The sequence below is a fragment of the Parambassis ranga genome, chromosome 9 (genome assembly GCF_900634625.1).
Source record: "Parambassis ranga chromosome 9, fParRan2.1, whole genome shotgun sequence".
Taxonomy (NCBI): Eukaryota; Metazoa; Chordata; class Actinopteri; family Ambassidae; genus Parambassis; species Parambassis ranga.
In genome coordinates this window covers 7,043,141-7,068,938 of record NC_041030.1, presented here as the reverse complement: position 1 = coordinate 7,068,938, position 25,798 = coordinate 7,043,141, and the positions used below count along the sequence as shown (strand labels likewise).

Here is a 25,798-nt window from a genome sequence, read left to right as displayed (position 1 = left end):
TCAGATAAATATATGGGGTAGTGTTTACTCTCCTTCAATATAAAAGTGGGAGTGCAACAGTGTAACAATAGTCATTTAAATTTGATGATTAAAAAAATAATAATAAAAATGCTCAACATGTATTATTCTCTTTTTCTATGGTACTAAAATAAACTGTTAGACAAATACAAAAGGATCATTCATTAACTAAACTGACTTAACTGTTATAGGAATTCTCTTAATTCTCTGAATTCTGTGTCCTTTAAATTGTGACCAGTTTCTTGAAGGGTTTCCTTCTCATGAGATATACTAAAGAGCATTTCTAACAATACAAGTTAACAATTATTATTGTAAATGTAATGTTAACTACCGGGCGAGAACGTGAATTTACAAGGCGCTTTAAACGCAGCCTAGATCACAACAGAAATCATGTGACTAAAGCGGGTCGCGCAAGCGCACTGGAGAGAAACAAAGTCAAACTTGCCGTGTTGTGGTTTTGGTATCATTATCCCTCAAATATGAGTAAAGTATTAGCATTTTTAACCGTAACGGTAATTTTGTTTTGTGCCGACGGGCTGCACGGTTTGCCACACAAATATTTCCAGGTAACGCTTTGGTTTTATATGTATGTTGCATTATATTTTCTTAATTCCGCTTTAGAGAAACCTTTGAAGCAGTGTTAGCTAAAAACAGAGAAACTCCTACTTAATTTTCTTCCAGCGATGGTGATCAGATTAAGACGAATTGAAGAGTGCGAATTTAGCTTTAGATACTATTGTTTATTATCGCAAATCGTTTTCATATAGCATGATACTGCTAAAATTTAAAAACTTTGAATGGAGTTTGGTCTGACGCCATGTGTGCTGGTCTGACCTTTTGGAATTGAAGGATTTTCATTCACAACAATTATTTAAAATCATCCACTGTAATATGCAGCGTGAATTTTATGCGTTTTCCAGTCAAGAAGACATCATGGTGTCAAGACTGATCCTCAGTTCACAGAGAAGTATTTCACCCAGACTATGGACCACTTCAACTTTAACAGCATGGGGAATGGGACATTCAGTCAGCGCTACCTGATCACAGGTGAAAGCCTTTCCTTATTGTTTTAAACACAATGACTGTATCAGTTACTGGTTCACTGTGTTCTCTGCTCCTCTTCTCTCAGATAAATACTGGAAGAAAGGCTATGGCCCCATCTTCTTCTACACCGGCAACGAGGGAAACATCTGGGAGTTTGCCCTGAACTCTGGATTCATCATGGAGCTAGCTGCTCAGCAGAGAGCACTAGTCATATTTGCTGAACATGTAAGAAATTACTGATGAGGCTTAAACAGTCTGTACATCACATGACAACGGGAAAATGGGAAATGGATGGTTAAAGTTTGACTCAGACAGTCAGCTGATTTTCCCTCCATACAACTTTTACAGGCAGTGTTATAATCTAATCAGCTGTTATAACTGTGAAAAGATCAGATAATTTTGTGACAGGATTAGAGTTCTGTGCTCTGCTAAATGAGTTTTGAATGATCATCTTCGTCCTTCCCTGTCTTTCTCTCTCTCAGAGGTACTATGGCAAGTCTCTGCCATTTGGCAAAGAATCCTTTAACATCCCTCAGGTCAGCCTGCTGACAGTGGAGCAGGCTCTTGCCGACTATGCCGTCATGATCACTGAGCTGAAACAGCAGCTGGCAGCCACGGACTGTCCCGTCATCGTGTTTGGTGGCAGGTAGGGTCTTCCGGACTGATACTTTGTGATAATGTGAGTCCTACACGCAGAGAAACTGATGATACCACAATCCTTCACACAAGTTGGTTTTTTGGTTGGAAATGCGAAACCAGTTCTAACAGGAGCTGCAGTGTAGCTTTTCAGAAGGTGAAATGATGTGTACTTTGTGGTTTAGTCACAGGTTTCCCTTTGTCTTCAGATATTTTTTTTCTCTGTCATGAGCTGAGAATGAGATGGACTTTTATGATTTTGTTTCCTAGTCTTGTCTGATTTGTCCATTTCATCTTCTGCAGTTACGGGGGAATGCTGTCTGTCTATATGAGACTCAAGTATCCCAACATCGTGGCTGGAGCCCTGGCAGCCAGCGCCCCCATCCTGTCTACTGCTGGGCTGGGAGACTCCAGGCAGTTCTTTCAGGATGTTACAGCTGTAAGTGCAGAGCTGCTCTTCTTTTTCTTTTGCACATCTTAACTCCGGTGTTCGATGTTAACGTTTTTCTTCACAGGATTTTGAGAGCATTACTCCTGAATGCAAAGATGCTGTGAGAGGAGCTTTTCATCAGCTAAAAGAATTAGCCGAACGCCAAGGTCAGTCTGTGTGAACAGGATCTTTTTGAATAGAAGTTAGGCTTTAGATGAGGATGTGTCAGACGGTTTTTTAAAACTCTAGGCTTCTTTAGCAAACACTTGTAGCATGTAGAAATCTAAATCCCATCTATATTGTGTAATGAGACACTGAAGTATATCTTTATTATTTTTAATATCTTTTAAGAACTTGTTGGATATCTACGTGTAGTATAAAAATATTCAACACAAATGATAAACTGTTATTTCTGTTGTTTCCAGATTATAGTCGCATCCAGTCAGAGTTTGCTCTGTGCAAGCCTCCATCATCTGCACAAGACATCCACCAGCTGAACGGCATGCTGAGGAACGCTTTCACTCTGATGGCCATGCTGGACTACCCCTACAGCACTCACTTCATGGGCAACATGCCCGCCAACCCTGTCAAAGTACACAAGCCTTTCTAAAATCCCTGAGTAAAAAACAAAGAATTAGTAATGAAGAACCCTGTGTCCCAGTGTATTCCAGTAAATATCTCCTCTGTATATTTGAACGAGCCAGTGAGGTGTGATGTTTTCCAGGTGGGCTGTGAAACAATGATGAGTGGACCTGACCTGCTGGCTAACCTCAGAGACACTGCAGGTAAACACATGAACGCTGCAGCTAAATTATCTGCCAGTTGATGATCAGATGTATTTCAAGTGAACAGACAGAAGAGGGCAGTGGTGAGCTTCATATGGTCTATAATACACTGGCTTGCATGCATTTGCCAAATTGTTGGCATCTGAACGATTGTTTCAGCACAGTGTTACACTTCTTGTACAAAAATAAATGAAGGAAAAAATGAGCAGCAGCTAATTGTTTTAATGAATTAATATATTTTCTTACCTGCAGGCATTGTATACAACGCCACTGGAACTCTGAGCTGTTTTGACATGTACAGTCTGTATTTGGAGTGCGCTGATCCTACTGGATGTGGACTTGGCTTCAACAGCCTGGCCTGGGACTATCAGGTACTCACAAAGGTCTTTAATCAGAAGAAGAAGCATAAGGACAGTAATGCATTAAAACAGCAACAAGTAACAGTGGTGCGGTGCAGCAATACCATACAGTGGCTCACCCATGCTGGCTAAAAGCTAAAATCACTTTACTTTAGTGCATTGTTTTAGCCCCAGTCTGGATGCTATAATGACTTGCTGTCATCTCTGGGGTTATAGATGAGACAGTGCAGACAGTATGCCATTTCTTGCCAGATACCCTGCACATCAAATGGATGAGCCTGCCACAACAATAGGGAGACACACCATGACTGCTGGATGAAAAATTAGTTAATTTAAAACAAAAGAATCAAAGTGTCAGCTTAAAGATCAACAGCTGTTTTAATGTGAAAATGTAATTAAAGAAACACAACCAGACCAGGACGAGGCGTGTCAGAGGACAAGAAGGAAGAGAGGTTAGACTTCAGGCCTGAGTGATGTAGCCTCACCACCTGTTGCCACAGGGGCTCCAAATCACACTTATTAGCTGCCTGACACAGACAGTCCCACATCCAACCACAAGAGGACACTAGGGGCATTACAGTAGAGTAGTAAACTGTTTTTAAATGAAAAGATGTTTACCTCCATGTTTGTCTGACATTATGTTACCTTTGTCTTTTTTCTCCAGGCGTGCTCAGAGATCGAACTGTGCTTTGAGAGCAACAACGTGACGGACATGTTTCCACCCATGGCTTTCACAGAGAAAGACCGGGAGACCTACTGCTCCAAACGCTGGGCTGTGGTTCCAAGACCAGGCTGGCTCAAAGTCCAGTTCTGGGGGGATGGTTAGTACTCATTACTATGCTGGAACATCTCGGGCATTTAGGAGTGGCAAAGTCAAATTTGTACATATTTACTCTTAATGCGCGTGTTTGAGTTTCTAATGAGCTCTCATGTTTTCAGCCCTCTCCACAGCCAGCAACATTATTTTCTCCAATGGAGACCTGGACCCCTGGGCAAATGGAGGGGTGAGTATTTAATCCACATGAGCACACTTCTGTGAAGTTTTTTGTCTGACTTAATCAGCTGTCTGCTGTTCAGGTACGCAAGTCTTTGAGCTCATCACTGATAGCTGTCAATATTTCTGGAGGGGCCCATCATCTGGACCTGAGGTAAAACGATCTGTCACTCCTCACCAGTCATTCATGAGCTTTAAAATAAAATGGGACATTTCTGTGTGCTTGTTTCATGCAGAGGATCTAATGAGGCTGATCCTGCATCAGTAATCAGTGCCAGGAAGAGAGAAGCAGAGATCATCGCAGAGTGGGTGAAGATGGAGAGGATCAGATCACAGAAGTCAAATTAGAGCACTGCTTCAGAGTTTAAGGGCTGGCTCCACCTTAAAATCAAAAGTCATCATGTATAATGAATGTAATTTGTACTGTGTGAAACAAACCTGATCCAAGAACTTCATTCATGCACAGGTTTGCTGCATTTCCATTATGGTGCAGTGAGCCAAAAGTAATAAATCTCCGATATGCTGCTGGTGATAAATAAGAGCAGTCAGTCTTTGGCTCCTGTCTTATTTATGGAGTACCCCTGCACCATAGCTGCTCATTCATTTGAACTCTCCTGTCTGCTTGCACTGGGACTCCATCACACTCCGGGTCTAGACAACAGCATGTTAACAATTCATTGACACACATTTCTGTTCAATAAAATCTCTTTAATTTTAACAAAGCCCTTAACATGTCCCACATTCATACAGTATGTTTAGATCATCTTTGAGAGACAGACACAGGACATGCTCAGGTCTGATACATAAGACAAGCGTTCGTGATGTCTATTGTGGACCGTCTTAGCTGTGATCTCAATCAAACTGTGGACCTGAAAAGAATTATAACTGTATTAGTTGACATAATGTATGCACGTAAACTGAGTGTATAATTGATCCTGGATCACCCAAGGTAAAAAAGCTGTAGTGAGAATGTTTTTTCTGTATGATAGTAACACCCGAGTAACTTTTCAAGCCCTTGAAAATTCTCATTCAGTAGCCATATTTCTTTAAGAGGCATCCAATTTCAGCTAAAATTCTAAGATGGAGCCCTTGGATTTCATATGAAGCAGAGCAGTGGATGAGGAAGCAGCTGTAGGTGTATGTACGCTGCAGCTAAAATAGAAAGAAATCAATCAATGACTTTAGTGATCAAACAGTGGGGTCCATTATACTGTGCTTTCAGCATATCTTTGGCACAGGAATTATGCTGAAACACACCCAGGCAGGGATCAGAGAGCCCTTAGAGGCAGGATAAAAATACACAGACTGGTAGATTAGCATTATGTAAAGCTTGTGATTGCTTTGAGGGAAAAATATCAAATCCTTCTTTCACTTCTGTAAAAATAATCTGCAGTGATCGCAAATGACCTTATTCTGTAGCAAATCAGCAACGTACATACGCACATGTAAAAATAGCTCAAATGGACGTTAACCGCTTTGAATGTTGTCTGGAGCAACATTAAAAGGCACATGTGAGACGACACAGAGGAAAATATACACCAGTAATGTACAGGGTGAGTTTGGTCTCGGTACAAATTTTCAATATCAACAAGGACAGCTGTGATGTAAACTAGTGGTATTTACAGGAATGACAGTAGGCCCTGCTTATGCTGCTACAACTAAACAAAAGGAGAGCTCACTGTGTTAACATTTAACTTTAAATATATACTACAAATCAATATATTACAATTAAAATATCACTATCCACCAAAGAGAAAAGAAGGAAACACAACATTCAGCAAAGCAAAAGTTTCACAGTTCAGAAGGAATTCTGCTACTTGGCAACAACTGGAATGAGACCAAGGTCAATGTGATCCAAGTAGAAATGAATGTTGCATTCATGTCAGCTCGGAAGAAACAGGAAAGTAAAGTCTGGTAAAACTCAGAATTTTGGTCTTTTTTTTTTTCTTACAGTCTTCCAGAAGCCTCAGCTGCATGTTTACACTGTATGATCAGCACCAAAACGCACCGGCTGGTATGTTTTTGCAAGAAAGGAGGAAGCGACCAGAAATACGTAAGATAATGATCCTCTAGCACTCTCATTTATCCATTTTCTGGAGAATCAAATACTATTTATGAGTGATCAAGTGGGTCGACTCTTCAGCTCCTTCTGTTGGGAGTGATAGAGCATCATTTCCTCAATGGCATGAACACAGCAAACGCGTGGATAAAAGCGCCTACACATGCTGTCAGGAAGTTCTCTATTTCCTGTTTTCAAGCAGGAGGAGCATATCTGAGAAAGCCAGATGATGACAGTTTGCTCCTCAAAGGAAAAAGGCAGGAGTGGTCGCTTTCAGTTCATACAGCTGGCTGGGACTGGCTACAGAGGCAGCCAGTTAGCTGTCACTCCCAGCGCTGGGGTCCGAGCTCCAGGGCTGGTACTGGCTTTGTTTCATTATGGGGTAAATGCTGTTTTAAAAATCTTTTTTTTTTCCCAATATGTGCTCATAAAAAATAAGTTATTTTGGGAACTTTTTTCTGACATAAAACTCTTTTAAAATGAATTCTGCACAGCTGTAGCTAAACAGCTACAATCTGCTTTGAAATGGTTTTCGAAGCTCAATGTGTGATTAAGACAACTTTGATTCAAGTCACTATCAGAAGTTTTCTGCTGATGCTCTCTGTGTGTTTAGAAGGGCCTTTGCTTCTTCAGCATCAGCATTGTCACTACCAGAAGTCCACACAACAGAAGCAACCAATCAAATAAATAAGTGTTTTTTTCCCCCCAATAGCGATCAGCACATATGATTCAATCAGTATAAAGGAGGCTTTTTTCCAGACAGGAGAATTATCTTGGTGTTGTACTAACCCTGAGAGGTTCACTGTGTTGCAGTGTTTGTTGTGTGTGTGTCATACAGTGGAAGGCCAGATAGGAAGGGGATGGGCTTCAGTGTTGAAGACGTATTGGTCCAGGCTGATGATATTGGGGTTGTCTGAGAAGAGCAGGTACAAGTATTTCAGGGTCTCTCCCAGGAAGAAGCTCTCCATCTTGTCTCGCGGGCTCGGGTAGTCTGGGTCACGTACGTTGTTGATTGATGTGTAGCCGCCAGTGGAAACCTAAGGGGGGGGGGGGGGGGGGGGGGGGGGGCATTTATCCACATTCAAAAAAGAGATCATGGAATCATGTGAAACCTTGAGGGGCTAGGCAACAGACAGTAACCTGCATATGATGATTTTGCCCAACACAACAATTCAGACCAGTGTGCATTTTACTGACCTTGGTGTACTTGTTAAAGTTCTGGAAAATCTCCCAGCCCCAGTCCTGGTACTTGTGATCCTCCGTGAACCTGTACAGGTAGAAGAGACTCTCCACAGTCTCTGGTCGCAGGAGGTTGTGTCTGTCTGCAAGCTGTCACCAAGAATACAAACATTACATTATTTATTCTTTTTCACTCACATATAAGTGGCCTCAGAATCTAGCATAAACACAGGTGTCAAGTGCTATAAAAAACTATGCATATTTACGTATTAGCAGATCAGTCTCCGTCAAGTCAGCAATCGCTTTGTCAAATCACAAAATGCAAATTATTGCTGCGTTTTTTAAAAACCTTAAATGTTACAATGTTACTGTTATTTAGATATTATGATATGAAATGCATTTTGCTCTCCTGTTCTAAATGGAGGAACAGAACTGGATGTAAGGAAGTCTGGCTGATTTTTGGTGATGGTGGATTGATTGTAATTATTTTTAAGTCTTTCTAACTACTGAGAATTGATGTTTTTTTTTTTACATCTCATGAATCATGATGGCATTCTTGCTCTTTCTAGGGATCACATGACTTATTTATTTTAAAGGACATTGTCCAAATAGGTAAAGCCTTTGTTTAAAATGACACAGTAGTTACACAGGTAGGTGGAAAAGGAGCAGTCTGTGTACACAAAGGGCTATCTCTACCTACCTTCACGTCAATATCACGGGTGCTCCCTTCATGCATGTTAAAGTGAACGATCTCTGGACTGAGACCTGTCTCCATCTGAACGTACATCTGGTAGCAGGTCTCCATCAGCTGTTTGGCCAAATCCATGTGATCAGCAGGTAAGCCATTGTGAGCTCCGAGGGCCAGAGTTCCCGGCAGGAAACACACAAGGTGATCCTAAAAATAACAAGAGTATACACAGAGTTATCAGGCACTGTCCAAAGGAACATGTAAGTAAACACAGATCAGTTTATAGTCAGAGTTTTTGTGAGACACACATTTGCTGTAAATTGCAGCAAATCCAGTTGTTTTTATGACCAATTATAAAAGGCAGAGCTTACAAAGTGTGGGGCATAATTATTTGACAAGATAAAAGATTCACAGTACAGAAAGCTGACAGAGGATTTTGTCTAGTTCTCACCATTTTAGGGCTGAACTGTCCGTGTGATACCTCTCCAACAAACGTAAGACCATTAGGTGAAGATTTCTGCAAAAGGTTCTTCTTTACACCTTCTATTGCTTGCAGGTAGTCCTCCAAGAGTCTGTAATCACACAAACACACACACACACACACTTGACCATGACCAGCAGTAAACATTTAAAAAATAAACGGAAGAGGAAAAAAGTACAGTGAAATGGTTCAGAGTGAACAACCACATTACACTGATTCTCCTGTGTTCACTGTATTTTCAATCAAATGTAGGCCAAATGAGAAAAACAAATACTTAAGATATTCAAAGCTTCTGAGCCTACACAAACAGGCTGTGCTGGCTGTCTGGAGAGGGCTGCTGTTCCTGAACAGAAATCAGTTCTTCTAACAAAGTCAAAGAAACCAACAGTATACGGTAAACAATACAGTTAGCCCTACTCATGGCACTGACTAACACAGTGTTTCAATATCAAGATAATATTAATCCATTATAAAACAGTCTAATGCACAACGTCCCATTCCCTCAAATTAATCGTAGTGGATATCTTTGTTTCTTACTGGTCCTCCTTTTTGCCTCCCTGGATCCACTGCTTGAGCAGGTATTCATAGTAGCTATCTGCTCTGGCTCCCAGTGTGTAGATGCCTTGATGAGTGAACTGGCCGTTGTTTGTGTTGATGAACATGGGCACAAGACCGTCCAGCTTGCCGTCCAGCTTGTGGACCTGTTTCATAACTTCAGCCACTGCAGCCTGAAGGACCAAGGACATTAAAAAATGAGTTTGGCTGGGAGTATTTCGGACATTTATTTAATGAGTCAAAGGAATTATTTACTTTTAGAATTTGATTGTGGATAGGGATGCACCGAATTTTCGGCCACTGAAACACTTTTTTCACTGAAACAACTCGGCCGAAACAGGACGTTGTGATGACGCAACCAGCACGGGCTTGTCTGGACACTCCAGCATTTCTGCAGGGTCTTTTGTTGCTCCATTTGAGCAGCTAACTCTTATGCATCTGCAGCTGATGTTATTCTTTTAAACACAGCACTAAAGCGTCTTCTAAGCAAAAATGTTGAGACAGACCGTGGAGTGAAAACATTGAAAAGTACACTCGTAGTCCGTCAGCACACGCTTCAATGAGATCTACTCGGATCCTCTGCACTTCATCGCAGCAGTATTGATCCACATTATAAAAACCATACTTGTGGAAATGATCCAGGCCGCGTGGATGCATAGAACCGCTTGGAGACAGAGAAGCGCACAGCGCGCCCTCATTGTCTGAAATCATAGACAGGCTATTCTGTTCTGATTTACTATACATGTGACTATCAGATTATTTTATTTTTCTGCGGGAAATTTTTTTAATTTGACAAAATGTTTATTTATGCACTGGCCCTATTTAAATAAAATGTACACATAATCTACACATGAGTGGGGTCAAGCTAAGTTATTTTATTTTAAACTGCGCATTGTTGGAATGTGATAAATAAATATGTCCATAATTTTGTAATTGCTTTATTCTTTGAATTTTAAGTTGTGCATTTGCAATGCCTTGATTTTAGTGAGGTTAGCACACAGTCATAGCCATAAATGCAATGGTACTAATAATTGGTATAATACATTTTTTTTCCCCGCTGTTTCGGTTTTCGGCCTTGGATACCTCATTTTCGGTTTTCGGTTTCGGCCAAGAATTTTCATTTCGGTGCATCCCTAGTTGTGGAACTAAGATGTTAAATATTAAGGTTTTACCATTGTTAAATCTGCCTATACTTCACTCAAATTAAACCAGCACCACATTTGAAAATCAGTTGAAAATCAACACAGGGTAAAAAAATCCTCTGTATATCCTCTAGGTTGTCCTTACCAAAAATAACTCTTGCTGTCACAAGCCAGTAAAGGATCACAAGGTGTTTCACTACTGGTTATACAGTGTGGCTGCTCAGATAAGACTGTACATGGGAGGAATCAGTACACAAACTAAGACTTCCTGAATGCACAGGCAGATAAACAGTGTTCTACAGCCCTGTGAAGCTGTGATCCATTACAAAATGACTGATAAGTGGCTAGAAACTGCATTTTTCAGAAATAAAAAAGAGCCAGATCTGGCTCTCTTGTATGTTATTATTTTCAGACCACAAAATGATGAGAGTGGAAAAATGGCATCTATTAGTGCATCACGTCTACAAAAAAGACAGTAAGTCATGTCAAGCTGCCTAACTTACATTAGTGTGAGTGCTTCTCTTAGAGTGGTTACCTGGTACTGTGGTTCCTGGGTGAGGCGGCTTAGCTCCCTGAACTCCAGCTGGATGCTGGTAACTTCGGCCACAGTGCTGTCAGATGTCCAGCGAGGGGGGTGGGCAATACCTTTCTTAATGTTCACATCTGAGTAGGGGATTTTGGATGGGGTGTTAAAAGCTGGCATCAGCCTGGAGCCAATGTCTTTCTGTAGACACAAAATGCAAATAGTTGCAGCTGAAAGGCACTGAAATATCTTACTAATTACTTTATATTACGTATAAAGATCGATCCCAGAGTACTCAGCTTTGCTCAATGAAATGTTTTTAGTAATGTTTTCTACATTTTTCTGGCAAAGAAAACAGCTTAAAATCAAATTTGAAATATGCTAGAAGCATTTCTTCTTCATATGATGAGTGTATAGTGACTCACAGCTTTGTCCAGGAACAGGGGGTCTTCTGTCAGATGGTAGGTACTCAGCAGGCCTCCCAGGATGCGGATGGTACTTTCAAACAGGTTGACATCTACATTTTTGTTGAATGTGAGCTCAGAGGCCACCCATGCCCTTGCTTCTTCAAATTCTGCAATGCATTACAACATTTTGAGTATACCTCATCGTGATGCAAAGCTAGCTCACAGCAGACAGATCAGAATACCTTCTTTAAGACCGAGGATCCACATGGTATCCAGGGCATCGATGAGTGTCAAGCCCAGACCAAACCACTCGCTGTATGACTTGGAAATAGGCCTGAGTTCATCATGTCCCCAAGCAAAGTCTTTATAACCCTTCCATGCATGTCTGAAAGCCTGCTGCACCGCTTCCAGCCTGTTAGCTTCTAGACACAAAACACACACAAGATGCCCATTACGATCCTCCAAGTTTGCAGTCAATCAGACACAGATTGTAGAGGATTCACACGTTCCTCTTATTTAACGGATTCATTTTGTTAAAGTTATTCGAAAAGGTTTACAATCAATATGAGAAGTGGTAAAAAAGAGAATAGATACCGGACTCTTTTTCTGATTTGACTTCCTGATTGGCAGGTGAATCCTCCTTATTTTTTCCATTCTTGCTGTCCTCTGTGGCTTGCTCAGTATCAATTACTGCCCCACGCCAACTGAAAGCCAACAGCCGATAAAGAAGGAAAACATATCACTAATCCAAATATACACATGTGATGTTAGCTTATCAAAATAATCAAACAAGACATCAAAGTTTCACCTGATGACTCCATCCTCCTCCACATTCTTTTTGCTGCCAGCTGCCTTGTCTTCAACTGCTGTGTCTGAAGCATTTCCTTTCTTAATCAGATGATTCTGAAGGACAGGCGGTCCTCGTTTATTGGATAATTTCCTCTGTGAGAAATAGCAACATGGGCAAGAAACTCTTTCTATCATCACAAGAAAAGCATTATTATAGGTTAATGTAACACATTCAGAATCTGCTACAGGTTTTTTTGTAGGTCACGATGCTTTTATTCACTTCTGGTGAGATGGTAAACTGCACTTTGTTGTCTCAGTACTGATACGCTGCAATGACAATAACAACAATAAAACAGAGATTTCCTTGTGGCAGCTTTATGTTTTTATGACCATCCATGAAACCTTAATGCACAAAGAGCAGCAGCTTCTAGGCTTCTATAAAGCACTAATTAGGTTTGTTGTGACCCATATCTCACTGTACTTTGCATTTATATTAATAATTAAATACACATTTCTCAGAAACAATGAACTGTGTTGTATTGAAAAGGAGAACAGAACAAGAAACCTGGGTGGGTTGTTCAGGTTCTGGTGGAGGTCGGCCCTGTTCGACAGGCTTGGGCAGCACGTGTGGGACGACGGGCATCAGGTCGTTATCGCCTCGGTCTTGTCTTCCATCTGGAAGGTCTTAACACATAACATGCAATGTATTAAAGTACAGGAGTAACATAACTCAGGGGTTCACTGGCATCATTTGAGTAGGTCTTAACATGACTGCCCCATTAAACTGATGACTGGGCTACAGCACATCCCTACTTCATTGTGCCTTTGTTTTAAACTAAATAAGGATACTCCTTTAAAAAAATAGAAAACCTCATTATTCAGACATTTGGCTCATGGGAGATACTTCATGTATAAAAAGCCTTACCTCTGAGGTGTTCGCTGACAGTAGGATAGTAAACTATTCCACAAATAAAAAGGAGGACAAGGATGAAGAGGATGAGGCTCCGCTGCAGCCTGGGCAGCTGCTTCCATTTCTAAGGAGGACAAGTAAACAAGATGGAGAACAATGTTTTCAGCGGAAGCAATTAGTACTACTGATGGATACTGATGGAGCAACGCAGCCCGCTAACAACAGACTTGAACCCAGTAGTTGCATTCATAGCTGAATACTATATACTGCTGATGCCCCACACTGTGCACTGGGAATAGACCACTACAAATGGTTACACACAGTCTGCCTAATAAACAGTATAATAATATTAAAGGCGGCAGATTGTTTAATGGTTTGCCAACTCGATGAAAGAAAACAACTAGCACCAGCAGGCCTTGTACACTCCTGGCAGATATATAACATGCAAGCATGCCAGATTGGAGGTGACTTATTGCATTCCTAAGAGTCAGGTGGCTGCACTGACAATATACCTTCACACCTCACTCATTGCAACAAGAAAAATATGACTTAAGCTGTGTAATCATCCACAAGCCCATCATTTCTTTTCATTCATTAGATCACATGAATTTAATATGCTTGTCTTATTTTACAAGTTTGTTAAAAACACAGAATATAAACTTTCAAATGAAGAACAACAACATTCGGAAGAGTTTACATGTGTTCAATAAACCCTGGATGTGATCAGGGTTTGACTGTATTCTGTTGTGTTTAGTAAATGTAATCACTCTGTCCTAGTATCCTCTTTGTATATGTTACATGGAGCACTCCGATGGGAAACAGGATGTCAGTACATGTAAACAACTCCTCCTTGTTACAGAACAGTCTGAAACATGAATGCTGTTGCAAACATGTACACACAGTTTCTCATATTCCATTAAAAACTGAAACTAGGCCTGATAAAGACCAGGATACAAAGTTATTTCTCCATCATAGGAACAACAGCAGCCCTCCAATACAGTGGAGAACAGGCAGAGATTATGGCCACTGATGCTGGTAAAAATGGGACAAATGAATGGTGCTCCCTTATCAGGTTGGGAAACCAGAAGATTGTAAAGACACACAGAGAAATGCGACCCACTTACCCTCCAGCAGGACTGCCTCCTCCACTGCTTGCCGTTATTGTAACTTCCACTTGCTTGCCCAGTGAAGCTTATAGATACATAGTCCTGCCTGGATGGTGGGAGCATGTCTGTAGCAAAGCCCTGGACGTAAAGACACGTTTCATAGTAATGAGAGGAGAAAGGGAGGAAGTGGCAGGTGCGGAAATATGACCCACTTTAAACACGATAAGGCGACATTAACATCTTAGAAGCGGTTATTATATGATTATAAACGTAAATACTGTATACAGAGTACAGGGTGACAGGACGATAAGTTAAATATTGATGATTAGCACAGCCTGTATCTGTAGCTATCCACCAGAAACTCATCAGCTCTTAATCAACAGGCTAGTCTATTGCCGTTAACTTTATATCAAATAATTATTATCCACATACATATATATAACTTTTGTGTTAAGTATTAATTTCCATATAAATGGCAATAATTACACAATGGCGCCGTTTTTCACAAGAGGTAAAGTCCAGCGTACCTCCACTTAAGCGGCTACTTCGCCTGTGTGTGTCCGGCTCTAGTTATCGTTGAGGCGGCCACTAGTCAATTGTAGACCGAGGCATGGCTCAAGGCCTAACACTACCGATACGGTGGGTAAATGGGACTGAATAATAAACCACCGTAAAAAAAGCTAAAACAATCTTTAACAGATGACAATACATAATAGTCAAGACTGTAACAACTGCGAAGAAAATGTAAATTCATTTACTTACCTTTTAAAGTATGTGATATGCAACCAGTCTAATCCACCAGCAGGAGTAGCGGCGCTGTTTCAGCTGCGGCTAGCTCACCGTTAATAATACCGCTTTGGGGGTCTCCCCATGGTTAAAGCAGCTCATGAGTACTATCGATAGTCCAGTGACATGATTTTTAAAACAATACAACGCAAACGATAAGTAAACACCTGCTAAATGTCAGCCACTTGTAGCTTAAGCGGTGATGCTGCTCTATATCAACACTGAGATGTGCCCAATGCTGCCTTCACAGACCTGCTCGGAAAAACCATTCTCCCCTCACATAGGAAACAATTTATAAACATGACAATTGTTGAACATCATTTTACCTATATATCCCAATGCTTTGCAAATTAAAAACAAAACTTCTTTGTCATGTGTCCTTCAATTGTGCTCTGTTGTATTAAATTATTTCAAATGTATTGTAGTTTTCCCACAAATCACTTTTAATTGGTGTATTTGGAAAAATGAATGATGATGTATCCCCCTGACTGCAGTCTCTCCGTATCTCACAGCTCGTTTTTAACAGGTAAATAATATTACCTGTGCCAGTGCCGTTGTGGGAAATAAAAGTAATTTATGTATACATGGAGTCTCAGCCAGGACTTCCAATGCCCTGTTGCACTTTGTCACCACAAGAGGGAAGCAAACACGCATGATTTTGCATCAATTTCACCAGAATTAAACTGCAAATGAGACCTATTCCCAGACTCCACTGCAATGTAAACAATATTTTTCTGATGTAAAATACTGGCGCCAGATTGTAAATGTACACTGTTACAAGTAACAGTCCTGCAATAAAAATGTCTGAAAAGGTACTAAAAAAATCGTGAAGTACTAAAAGAAAAGCCATGTCCATAAATTGGCCCTATGCTAGTATGAAATGAAATAACATTACCCTGAGTGAAAACAACAAAAATCTATTACATGAGTTTAATTACGATGAAGCACCAGGCAGTATCAAATGTAACATACATTTAATGCATGGGTAGCTTAGAACCTGTAATCCTGCAGGGTACCTACTAAACCATGCAAGGCCAACTGTGCACAATTAAAGAGGAAATCCCTTCATTTACTGGAAAAGTTGCACTAATAGATATTCAAATATACAGCTCATATAATGACAGTTTCCCTCAACTGTACAGAGCTTTAAAAGCTCCTTTAACCCACTAGTCTGCTTCTGTGAACCTCGTTTTCAGACAGGTGTTTTAGTCAGAAAGCAGGAAGTTAACACTTAAGTATTTAACTGCAAATAAGACTTTATCAAGAGTCAGTGTAGATCTGAAAAAAGCTTAAATGAGAACTCTTTTTATCTTGTGAATAGAGGTCTAAATAAACATACATGCTGTCCTCAAGTGGCCAGAAAGTCTGTTAAGGCAGCTTTACCTTATGTGTAACATCATTAAAATGCTGAAACCAGAAGAACCAAAAACCTAAATTTAACACAACATAATTTATGAAATCAAGGAGAAAGAGCTGTAACAAAAGATGAAAATGCTTCTAGACCATTGACTGTATACAGAAGGATGGCATGACAATCCCCCTGGGGATAACTGAGACTTATAATAAGCAGAGGCAGAACCACGTTGTCCATGTATATATACACCGAACATTCTGGACGACTGAAGTGCTTATATGTGTAGCGTGTAAGTAAACTAGATTTAAAAAATATCAACAGCCACATGATGTATTTACAGTAGTTACAATTAACACATCGGTTCAGATGAATTTGGACATGGTTCTGGTACACTGAATGAATGAGTTTCTCAGAAGTGATTGACATTAATCTCAAACTTGTGAAATGCAAATAAATATGGGCAATAAATGAATCTCAATAGGAAGGAATATGCAGAAATAGTACAAAAAATATGCATAAACTATATTGTATATGTACTGAGAGATGAACTCACTGTTGGTTGGTATATTTTCAAGATTCCTTTCCATGAGGTAAACCATTACAGTATCTGAAAACATGACCATTGTGGGTTTGTAAACATAAGCAACTTATATGGTATTAAGGTGTCTGTTCTTCAAATGAGGTTTTACACATCCAGCTAAAATTAGCAGTATATCTAATAAACCTGCTCCAGATATTCATGATATTTAGTTGAAGTAGTGGAAAGACACAGGACTCGAATTGCATTTTTCTTTTACAGGTATTCTTTTGCAAAGAGATGTGGATCGCCCAAAAAGTTAGTATCAGTCTGTTAGGAGAGCTAAATACAGGACTTCCAATCAGCATGCTGCCATTTATCCCAGTGGTCACTTGTAGTATTAGCAAGTCCAGTATTCAGGTCCCCTAAACAGCCATGACAAGCATCCAGCACCTTCCCCTGTGTTACCTCATTGAAAACAATAATAAAGACAACATGTACCTGAATGAAAAAAATGCATAAATAAGCACGCAAACAAATACACACAAACAAAATGTACAAAATATGTCTAGACATATCCCTGGTGTAAAAAGTAGACAAGCCAACAGTCACACTTTTTAAAGGAAACCTTCAGAAAGGGAGAACATTTATCTCACTTTGTGTCTTTCATTCTCAGTTGTTTCTTGATTCACCATCAAGAAATGGTCAACTCTGAGCAGGAAATCAAACTCCATGAAAAGTGCCAGTTGTCTGTTCAGACAGCTGCAGGTGCGACCCTGCTGAGAGACAGGGGATGTTCTTAGCTGAAACACGCTGGTCCTATTGTGAATCCAAACTCCTGTATGACTTCATTGTCTCCAAACACTGCCAAGTCTCTGAGAGGCAGCAGCTGGAGATCCTCACTTTCAAACTGAAAAATTGAATGCTGGCCTTCCGCCTGCAGCTCCTCTGATGGCTGTGCAAAAGAAGACAGAAATTAGATTCTTTAACTATATGCTGAGCTCAGCTTCTAATATTCTATAAGTCTATAATCCTCCTGTAAGTTTCAGTTCCTTGCAATGAATTTACTCAGTGCATTGGTGGTGCAGGTTTTCCAACACAACCTAATCTCTACTCCAAAATGTTACCATAGTGTTATATGTTACTTTCAAAATTAGCAGGGGTTCAAATAATTTTTCCCTAACTTTATAATTTAAAGGATTTATCACTTGTCACTTACCACGCAGTCCTTCAGCGCCCCCAGGTAGCTCTGCGTCCGTGTGTCAGCCTGGAACTTGACTTCCCTCTCTCTCTGACTCTGTCTATTTCCTGGCTGGCAGGAATAAGTGATGGTCTGGGTGCAGAATCTGCTGTTGAGTCGCAGAAACCTCATCTGCACCACATCTGTACCACCTGGGTACTCAAACTGTAAGATGTATGAGATGTGAATAAAATGAAATCTATCTGAGAAAGTAATTTCTGAGTCAGATGCTCACCTGGAAACCACCGTCCACCATGCTCAACCAGTGGAATGACATATCAGTGCCTGAATCCTTCAGCCAAGCTTTTACTGGAACCTGTGGGTCGTTATTAAACCATTGTAATTTAAGAGTCTAATCTTGAGATGCAGTGTGTCAAAACAATGTTTTAATTCCACTTGTGAGATGTGGTGCTGAAACCTGTGGCTGCAGTGGGGATAGACAGGTCTTTGGCTCTGCTGTGAAGTCACAGTACACCTGGAAGGCATCAGCTGGGCTGCCCTGGTTGGGATCAATGTAATATATCCCTGTAAGCAGAGTTTAAAAATGGGTTTTCTACAACCATTTGCTTATTTGTTCACAGAAATTTTAATCAAAGCTGGTGTAATGGCACCTCTGTCCCCACTTTCAAAAGACATGTAGAATAAAAGGGGTTCTGTCATGCTGGGTCAAAGCACCTCTTCGGCTATGTGAATTTTAGGGCTATTATGATTAGGAGGATATCATAGTGACAGCACTGCCATACAAGACAACCAACCAACAATGGCAACAATGCTGATCAGAATGACAATCATACCTACAGTACATGTGAAATTCAGGTTTTTCTTTTAAGATGCCTCATTCTCACAGTGTTGAGTCAGTGCACAGCCCTGTGTCAGTCTCACCATTACTGGAGTTGGGATGAGCGAGCCACAGCTCCTGACATGTAGTAGCTGGGTGTTCTTTGCTGCCGTCTGGTGGGTCTATGAACCAGCGAAGATCATTCTGAAGGGACCCCAGCAGAGACTGCACCAGGACATAGTTTGGTTTGTCTGACATGTACATGAGCTCCTGAAATATTCATTAGAATATAAAGGGGGCTTATTAATGTTCACGGATGAAATGACATTAGCCATAAAGCTGTAAATCACACAGTGAGCAGCCACTCTTACCTTCAGTTGAACAAGTGTGAGGTTTAAGGAGGTTCCTGGAGGTCCAGGTGGACCAATAGGACCCTGTCACACAGAATGTAACACAATGAATACTGATGTCTTGTCCAGTGCACTGTATGGTATATGTCTTACACCTGTGGACATACTCACTGGTAAGCCTTTCTCACCAGCAGGTCCCGGTGTCCCAGTGAAACCTTTCAGTCCCTTATAATCATAAGCAGCATCTAGTTAGATGTTTGTCTGCAGATTTTACAGAAAAATCATCTTGATTTAATTACCTTCTGTCCAAACAAACCCTGCAAGCAAAAAAACAATACATGATGAATAATGGTGATTATTATCAGGTATAACAGGTATTTCTGTTTTACAGAAAACTTTCTTAAGGTGACTTACAGGTAGCCCAGGCAAGCCTGGAGCCCCTCGACCACCTGGTGGCCCAATATCCCCCTGCAGGAAGCAGACTTTAGTCACTACATTACAAGAGATGCCAAAAGATACCCACATCCCCCACACACTCCATATGGAGTAAAGAAAACTGAAGACCTAACTAATTTACATAATTTAGACTGGATTAAGAATGTTCTTAAGTGTTATTCTGTAGAGAAAGTAGAGGCAGACTGTTATATCAGGTTTTATATTAGGTGTTATACAACCATGACAGTGTTACTACCTGCTCTCCCTTCAGACCTGCTCTTCCCAGCTCTCCAGGTGAGCCTTGCATTCCCTGAAACAGCAATATGATAGACTGTAACTATTCAGATCTGAACACATCACATATGGATACTTGGTCAGGATCTCTAAATATCACATTTTACCATGGTTAGTAGCACTTCAGAGTCACAAACTCTGAACAATGATCTCATGGACATTCTGAGAGTGAGATGGTCATAATCTTTTCCTAAACCTTATCAAGTCCTTTTCATATCTACACATGAACAAATACAGGCTTAAAGCTTTAGGACAAACCCAATATTAAAAATAAGTAATAAACTGGAATCAAACTCAGGTCTCCTAATCTTCCTACACCCTTCCATTCTGTTAACGTAGACCTTTGAATGACCTCTCTCATCTGTTTCTACCTTGTTTGTTAAAATCTAGTGTCAAAAAGCTCATGCCTTTATATAAAGAAATGGATCTCCATCCTGGTCCATATTTGACAAGATGGGTGCAATAATGTGTTGTTGGTTATTTTGTTAAGGGAAAGCTTATACAGAATACTACAGTCATACGTAAGCTTACCTTTATCCCTGCTCCACCAGGAGGGCCAGGCAGGCCAATGACCCCAGGTTCTCCCTGCACAGTGAAAACACAGAATGCAGTCTGTACATCTTTAAGTGTGTTCAACAGCCTGCAAATGACGTGCGTAAAACGTGTGGAAAATGCTATGCTTTCAGGTCCGCCTTAAATCTGGGATAACCCATACAGAAAATAACTAAATGGGTTCAGACTAAGAACATTTTGCGCCACCTATTCCTGTTAACTGCCTGGCCAGGCTTGAAGATGTAGCAGTGGGTAGCTAATCATACCTCACAAACTGTGCAATGAGATCTGGTAACAATAGGAGCAATGGTCTAATAGCGACAAGACATTGTTCATTACAATCACAAACGTCTAAAGACCTACCTTAAAACCAGGTATGCCAATTTCCCCTATACCTCCACGTGGGCCACGATCACCCTTTTGGGACAGATAATGAAGATGAGATAAAGAATTCTGTTTTTGCTTAACAGTTTGAGACTGAAATAAAGCACAGTGCAACAGCTCCAGAGAAGTCAATAAGGGTTAAAAGAAACAAAAACTCACATTTGGGCCATGTCTCTCTGGAGGACCAGAAGGACCGGGATTTCCGATCTTTCCCTGTAAACCAAGACTTCGTTCAGTTGAATTCATTAAGGTCAGTTCAAAAGCTGGCAACAAAAACAGTCGGTCAGTCCCAGCTCACCTTTTCTCCTGGTCTTCCTCTTATGCCTCTGCTTCCAGCCTTCCCTCTTTTCCCCTTTAAAAAGAAACAATAAAGTTTAATCTGTATTTATTCTCATACTTTTGCTGCATGTGGCACATCCAATGACAATAAAGGCATTCTGATTCTGATGGTTCGTAAGCATACCTTCTTCCCAGGGCGACCATCTTTTCCTATACGTCCATGTTTGCCGTCATCTCCCTGGGAAATCAGATTTCATGTTTATTAACAGTGAAGAAAAGACAATGAGGGTGTTGATTGCAATAATTACTGTGTATTACACCAAAGATAACTGTGATCATATCAGGCTACACTCAATAGTGGGTTGCAACTGAGGGTTTGAGTCTGCACATGACATTTGACGAATAGGATGCTGAGAGTCAAAGTCTATGAATACACGTGTCACAATATGCAAATGTTTGAGCTGACCTTTTGACCTTTTTGTCCTTTTCTTCCTTCCAGGCCAGACCCACCTTTTGATCCCTGTAGAGCAGTCAGAGGAAAAGGACATCTTATTAAGTACTCACAATACCACATGATTTACAGGAGATACCTAGTGTATAGACACTCGTATAGTTATTTCATAAATGGTCAATGTGTGATTGTGTGTGTGGTCTACAAGCGCAGGCCAGTGTGACCTGTCTCATTTGACTTGATGTCTCACTTCTACATGGCCCCGTGGACAATGTACAGTTGACCTTTGAAATACAGTGAAATTGAATGTGTGTGTGTGTGTGTGTGTGTGTGAGAGAGAGAGAGAGAGAGAGAGAGATTAAGAGGCTGTTTTAACCTGTGGTCCTGGAGAGCCAACAAAACCTGGAAGTCCCATCTCACCCTCAAGGCCCTGGAGAACAGAAACAAAGCATTTGAATAGAACTAGTGGTTTGAACACAAATCAGATGCTGCTTAAAGGTACTGATTCAGAAACAATGCAGTAGTCATTTTCAAGAGTTTAAGTTGTCTGGATTTAAACTCTTGGAAATGACTATGACCTGGATGAATCAGAGCATCCACAGATATAATGCAGTAGTCAGCTGTTTTAGGGAATGTATTGGTACATATTTGGTCATACAAACATTAATGAAACATTAATATGTCCATTACTGCAGTTGTGGGTCCTGATCCTACCTCAGGTCCTGGTAATCCTGAAGGTCCTTGAATTCCTGGTAGACCATCAGAGCCCTGCAGAGTAAGAAGTAGTCATATATAATCTTTCATTCATTTGTTTCTAAAGCATGTGTTTGCACAAAGTCTCAGCATCCTCTCACCGCCTCTCCTGGCTCCCCCTTCTGTCCAGGCTCTCCTCTTAAACCTTCAGCACCAGAAAAACCCTTTGGGCCAAGATCACCTGGTCTTCCTCTGACCCCTGCAGACCCCTAAAGCACAAAATATCACGTTTGTGGTGGTGAGGGAAAAATGTTTGATCGAAATTTCTTAAGAAGCTTGAATATATTGGGAAACTGTTATTTTAAGCTGGTAGGTTTACAGCTGTTGCTAGCGGAGAGGTAAAAAGGAAGTAAATGGAGTAAACATATATATTCATTCTTCTTTCATGGGCACAACACTTCTAGTGCTGGTTCTTTATGGCATACATACCAGTGGTCCCTTCTTTCCCATTTCACCTTTCACACCTTGTCTTCCTGCGACCCCCTGCAGCAAGACAGAGCACAGTGTATAAGTAATCATGTCAGTGCAATATTTAGTTAATGCTATACCCGTGCCTAATAGCAGCAATAGTGCTTTGTACCTTAGGACCTTGAATTCCTGGCTTTCCAGTCAAACCGTCAGAACCTGTGTCTCCCTGAGTCAAAGGCAAAGAGGATGCTTACCAAAAATCGCAATCATTTTACATGTTATCCAAAAAGTTGTTTATTTCAAGTTTGGTTTAGATGTTTGCATTAACACCACTTCTCCTGGTATATCTACAATCTGCAAAAAATGAGATTTACATCAGCAGAATATTGAAATAAACTGTAGCTTTTGCCCAAAATAGGGCCTACACTTTATACTCCATGTCTTCAATGGAGTTATGTTAGGAATGGGTGGCTACACAACCACTGTGACATAGTTTACCTTCTGCCCTACAGGGCCATCAGCTCCTGGATTCCCCATAATACCAGGAAAACCCTGAAAAAGCATTCACACATTCATTGATATTAGAGTTACAGCAACAGAAACTGAAAAGGTGGTTTTATACCCTTGTCTGATCTCCGGCTTAACACAGTTTCTTTGATTTTATGGCTTGGTTATTGCCTTGACATTGTGAGTTGTGGAGCATTAAATCTCAAGGTGACATGATAATTTGTCTTGACAGACCTGCAATGGTTAAAACCTAGACCTCCTGTAAGGGGAACTATGATGGGACTGTATTTAAAACTACATAGTACAACTACTACAACATAGTGAAGAAAACAAAAAATTATACAGAGACAAGGGGAACAAGGGTAGCGGGTCTTACCCGTAGTCCTAGTAAACCTGATGGTCCCACTTTCCCCATCAGGCCTCCTTGACCCTGAAAATAAAAGTGCATAATGAGGAGGACAGGCATTCTACAATAAACAAACACATCGCCACATAAACTAAATGGCCTTTTACCATTAAACCTGCATAACCCTTTTCTCCTTTAGGTCCTCTTGGTCCTCGTACACCTGGGAGTCCTTGAAGTCCTTCTGATCCCAAAAGACCACCATTTCCCTTACCCCCCTGTGAAAAAACATGTTATGCAAATTAAAGACAGAGGTCTAAATTTACTATAATCCACTAAATTCACATTTACTAATCTCCATTTATCAAACTATGATTCTAGCGGAGCTGTGGTGTGTTCCATTAGGTTAAGTTTTGACTAATTTATAACTGAGAACCCCATAAGTGCGTTTTAAACAATTCAAAACAATGTATATGATGTGCCTATTTTAAACAATGTTAAGATGGAAATAACCTTTGTTCCTTTAGCACCGCGATCTCCAGGCCCACCAGGTTCTCCACTTTCTCCCTGCACAACAAAAGCCCCCACAAAATCTCTGTTGTGTACAGATAAAAAATCTGCTGGAGAAATATTGGCTAAATTTGTTTATAACTTGGAGTTAAGAGTTAAGTAAAATGTTTTTTTTTCTTTTTTTTTAATAAATGATAACACATCTCACCTCTTTGCCCCTTCGGCCAGGCTTACCCTGTAGCCCCTGAGAGCCCTGAGGTCCTAGCTCTCCCTTTGGTCCCTTGGAGCCTGATTGTCCATATGGGCCTGGAGCTCCCTAAAAAGGAAAGGGAAAGTACACAGTTTGACAGTGGTTTTACATCACCATTGGATGCAAGTAGTTATCTCAGTTGACAAGATGTGTTTTCTAATCAAGTTAACAACGTGGATTTACCACCTTGTAGTTGTATTTACATAACATACAGTTGGGACCCAGCAGCAACTGCAACATGAGTTACATTGGTATGAAAATTTAGAGATTCTCTGTCGTGCACAAGCAAATAAAAATAATGTTTATGCCACAGACCTGGTCACCTTTTGTTCCAGGTTTCCCTTCCTCACCAGTTGGTCCTGGAGGACCCTACAAAGAAAACAGACACTGAAGATGAGTAGGCAGTACTTGGACTGGACTTAAGCAGGCAGCTAAGTTAACATGACATGAAGGGAGGATTGCTTCAGTTCATTACAGATCCCATTAACAGTGACACACATAAAGAAAACACATACAGATTGTCAGTGTGGAACTGACCTGCTGCCCATCCAGACTTGGTGGACCAATATCACCAGCAGGACCCCTGTCTCCCTAAAGCAATAAATAACACACCGTAACACATCTTGATTCTTTCTAGAGTTGGACTGCTTTCAGATTACAAATTATTTAAATGCATGTACAATGTTCTCAAGCTTGACAACTTAAGTCAGTTACCTGCTGGCCTTTCTCTCCAGCCTGTCCCATCAGTCCCATAGTCCCTACTGCACCCTGAAGGATTCAAAGAAAGCTCACACTTATGATACAACATAACCTGTGAACATGCTTTAGCAGTGCCAGTAATAAGTAATGGAGAAAAAGGTGAGAAGTACCCACTCACTGGAAACCCTCTAGGTCCGGCTAACCCCGGAGGCCCCCGAAGCCCCTGGCTCCCAAGAGGACCCGACCTCCCCTTGCTACCCACTTGTCCAGGAAGACCTGGAAGACCCTGAAACCATCCAAACATCATCCCACATTCCAAATATCAAATGCAATTTTTAAATAAATAAACATCATCTGGACAGACTGGGAAAAGAAGAAGTCTGAAGGTAATTTAAGTGGCAAATGATGTCACCTACTAACCTGCAGTCCCTGGGCACCTTTAGGTCCCAGCTGTCCTTGGTGTCCCTGTAAAAAAAATAGAAGGGAAAATTAAATATATCGTCTTATACTCTCTGGTTGATGTTTGCATAATCTGCACTTCCTCTCATGTTCTCACCGGTGGTCCTCTAGGGCCTCTCTCTCCAGGAGGGCCTCGCAGACCCTGGAAAGACATATTCTTAATACCAACTATATCCCAAGTCAACCAAAGCTTTAATAACAGTGGCAATGCATGTAAATGTATCGAATGCACTCACTGGAGGTCCAGGCTTTCCTGGGATGCCAGGAGGCCCTCTGACACCAGCATCTCCCTGAAACAATAAACGGTGACCACATTTAAGATTGACTAAAGCGCTTTAGGGTTT

General features: G+C 40.8%; 3 protein-coding genes across 4 annotated transcripts; 1 reads left to right on the top strand and 2 right to left on the bottom strand.

Moving 5' to 3' along the window:
• The first annotated feature begins 415 nt into the window (after positions 1–415).
• Positions 416–4,988, top strand: dpp7 (dipeptidyl-peptidase 7). The gene is made up of 13 exons (XM_028414244.1): positions 416–584; positions 939–1,065; positions 1,148–1,287; positions 1,545–1,708; positions 2,002–2,137; positions 2,214–2,295; positions 2,554–2,720; positions 2,853–2,913; positions 3,166–3,284; positions 3,937–4,093; positions 4,212–4,276; positions 4,350–4,420; positions 4,503–4,988. Exons 1-13 carry the CDS (start codon positions 498–500, stop codon positions 4,612–4,614), a joined length of 1,488 nt encoding a protein of 495 aa, XP_028270045.1. The 5' UTR covers positions 416–497; the 3' UTR covers positions 4,615–4,988.
• Positions 4,954–15,131, bottom strand: man1b1b (mannosidase, alpha, class 1B, member 1b). 2 transcript variants are annotated; one of them, XM_028414242.1, is made up of 14 exons: positions 14,868–15,131; positions 14,124–14,243; positions 13,015–13,123; positions 12,655–12,773; positions 12,109–12,242; positions 11,895–12,004; positions 11,543–11,722; positions 11,319–11,467; positions 10,906–11,094; positions 9,211–9,401; positions 8,644–8,764; positions 8,205–8,399; positions 7,523–7,654; positions 4,954–7,362 (listed from the first exon to the last, which is right to left on the bottom strand). In XM_028414242.1, exons 2-14 carry the CDS (start codon positions 14,226–14,228, stop codon positions 7,156–7,158), a joined length of 1,941 nt encoding a protein of 646 aa, XP_028270043.1. In that variant the 5' UTR covers positions 14,229–14,243; positions 14,868–15,131; the 3' UTR covers positions 4,954–7,155. The 2 variants fall into 2 exon arrangements, with proteins under 2 accessions (XP_028270043.1, XP_028270044.1); XM_028414243.1 differs by having other exon boundaries at positions 11,543–11,719.
• A 2,430-nt stretch (positions 15,132–17,561) lies between these two features.
• Positions 17,562–25,144, bottom strand: LOC114441131 (collagen alpha-2(I) chain). Its single transcript, XM_028413919.1, has 29 exons — positions 25,011–25,144; positions 24,834–24,887; positions 24,612–24,665; positions 24,255–24,362; positions 24,050–24,103; positions 23,707–23,814; positions 23,570–23,623; positions 23,185–23,238; positions 22,859–22,912; positions 22,708–22,761; positions 22,380–22,487; positions 22,240–22,293; positions 21,902–21,955; positions 21,541–21,594; positions 21,259–21,312; positions 21,094–21,147; positions 20,955–21,008; positions 20,775–20,828; positions 20,391–20,444; positions 19,822–19,875; positions 19,545–19,598; positions 19,430–19,447; positions 19,302–19,355; positions 19,152–19,214; positions 18,885–19,050; positions 18,421–18,527; positions 18,238–18,318; positions 17,982–18,167; positions 17,562–17,717 (listed from the first exon to the last, which is right to left on the bottom strand). The coding sequence occupies exons 1-29, from the start codon at positions 25,047–25,049 to the stop codon at positions 17,562–17,564; spliced, it is 2,112 nt and encodes a 703-aa protein (XP_028269720.1). The 5' UTR covers positions 25,050–25,144.
• Positions 25,145–25,798: the final 654 nt, after the last annotated feature.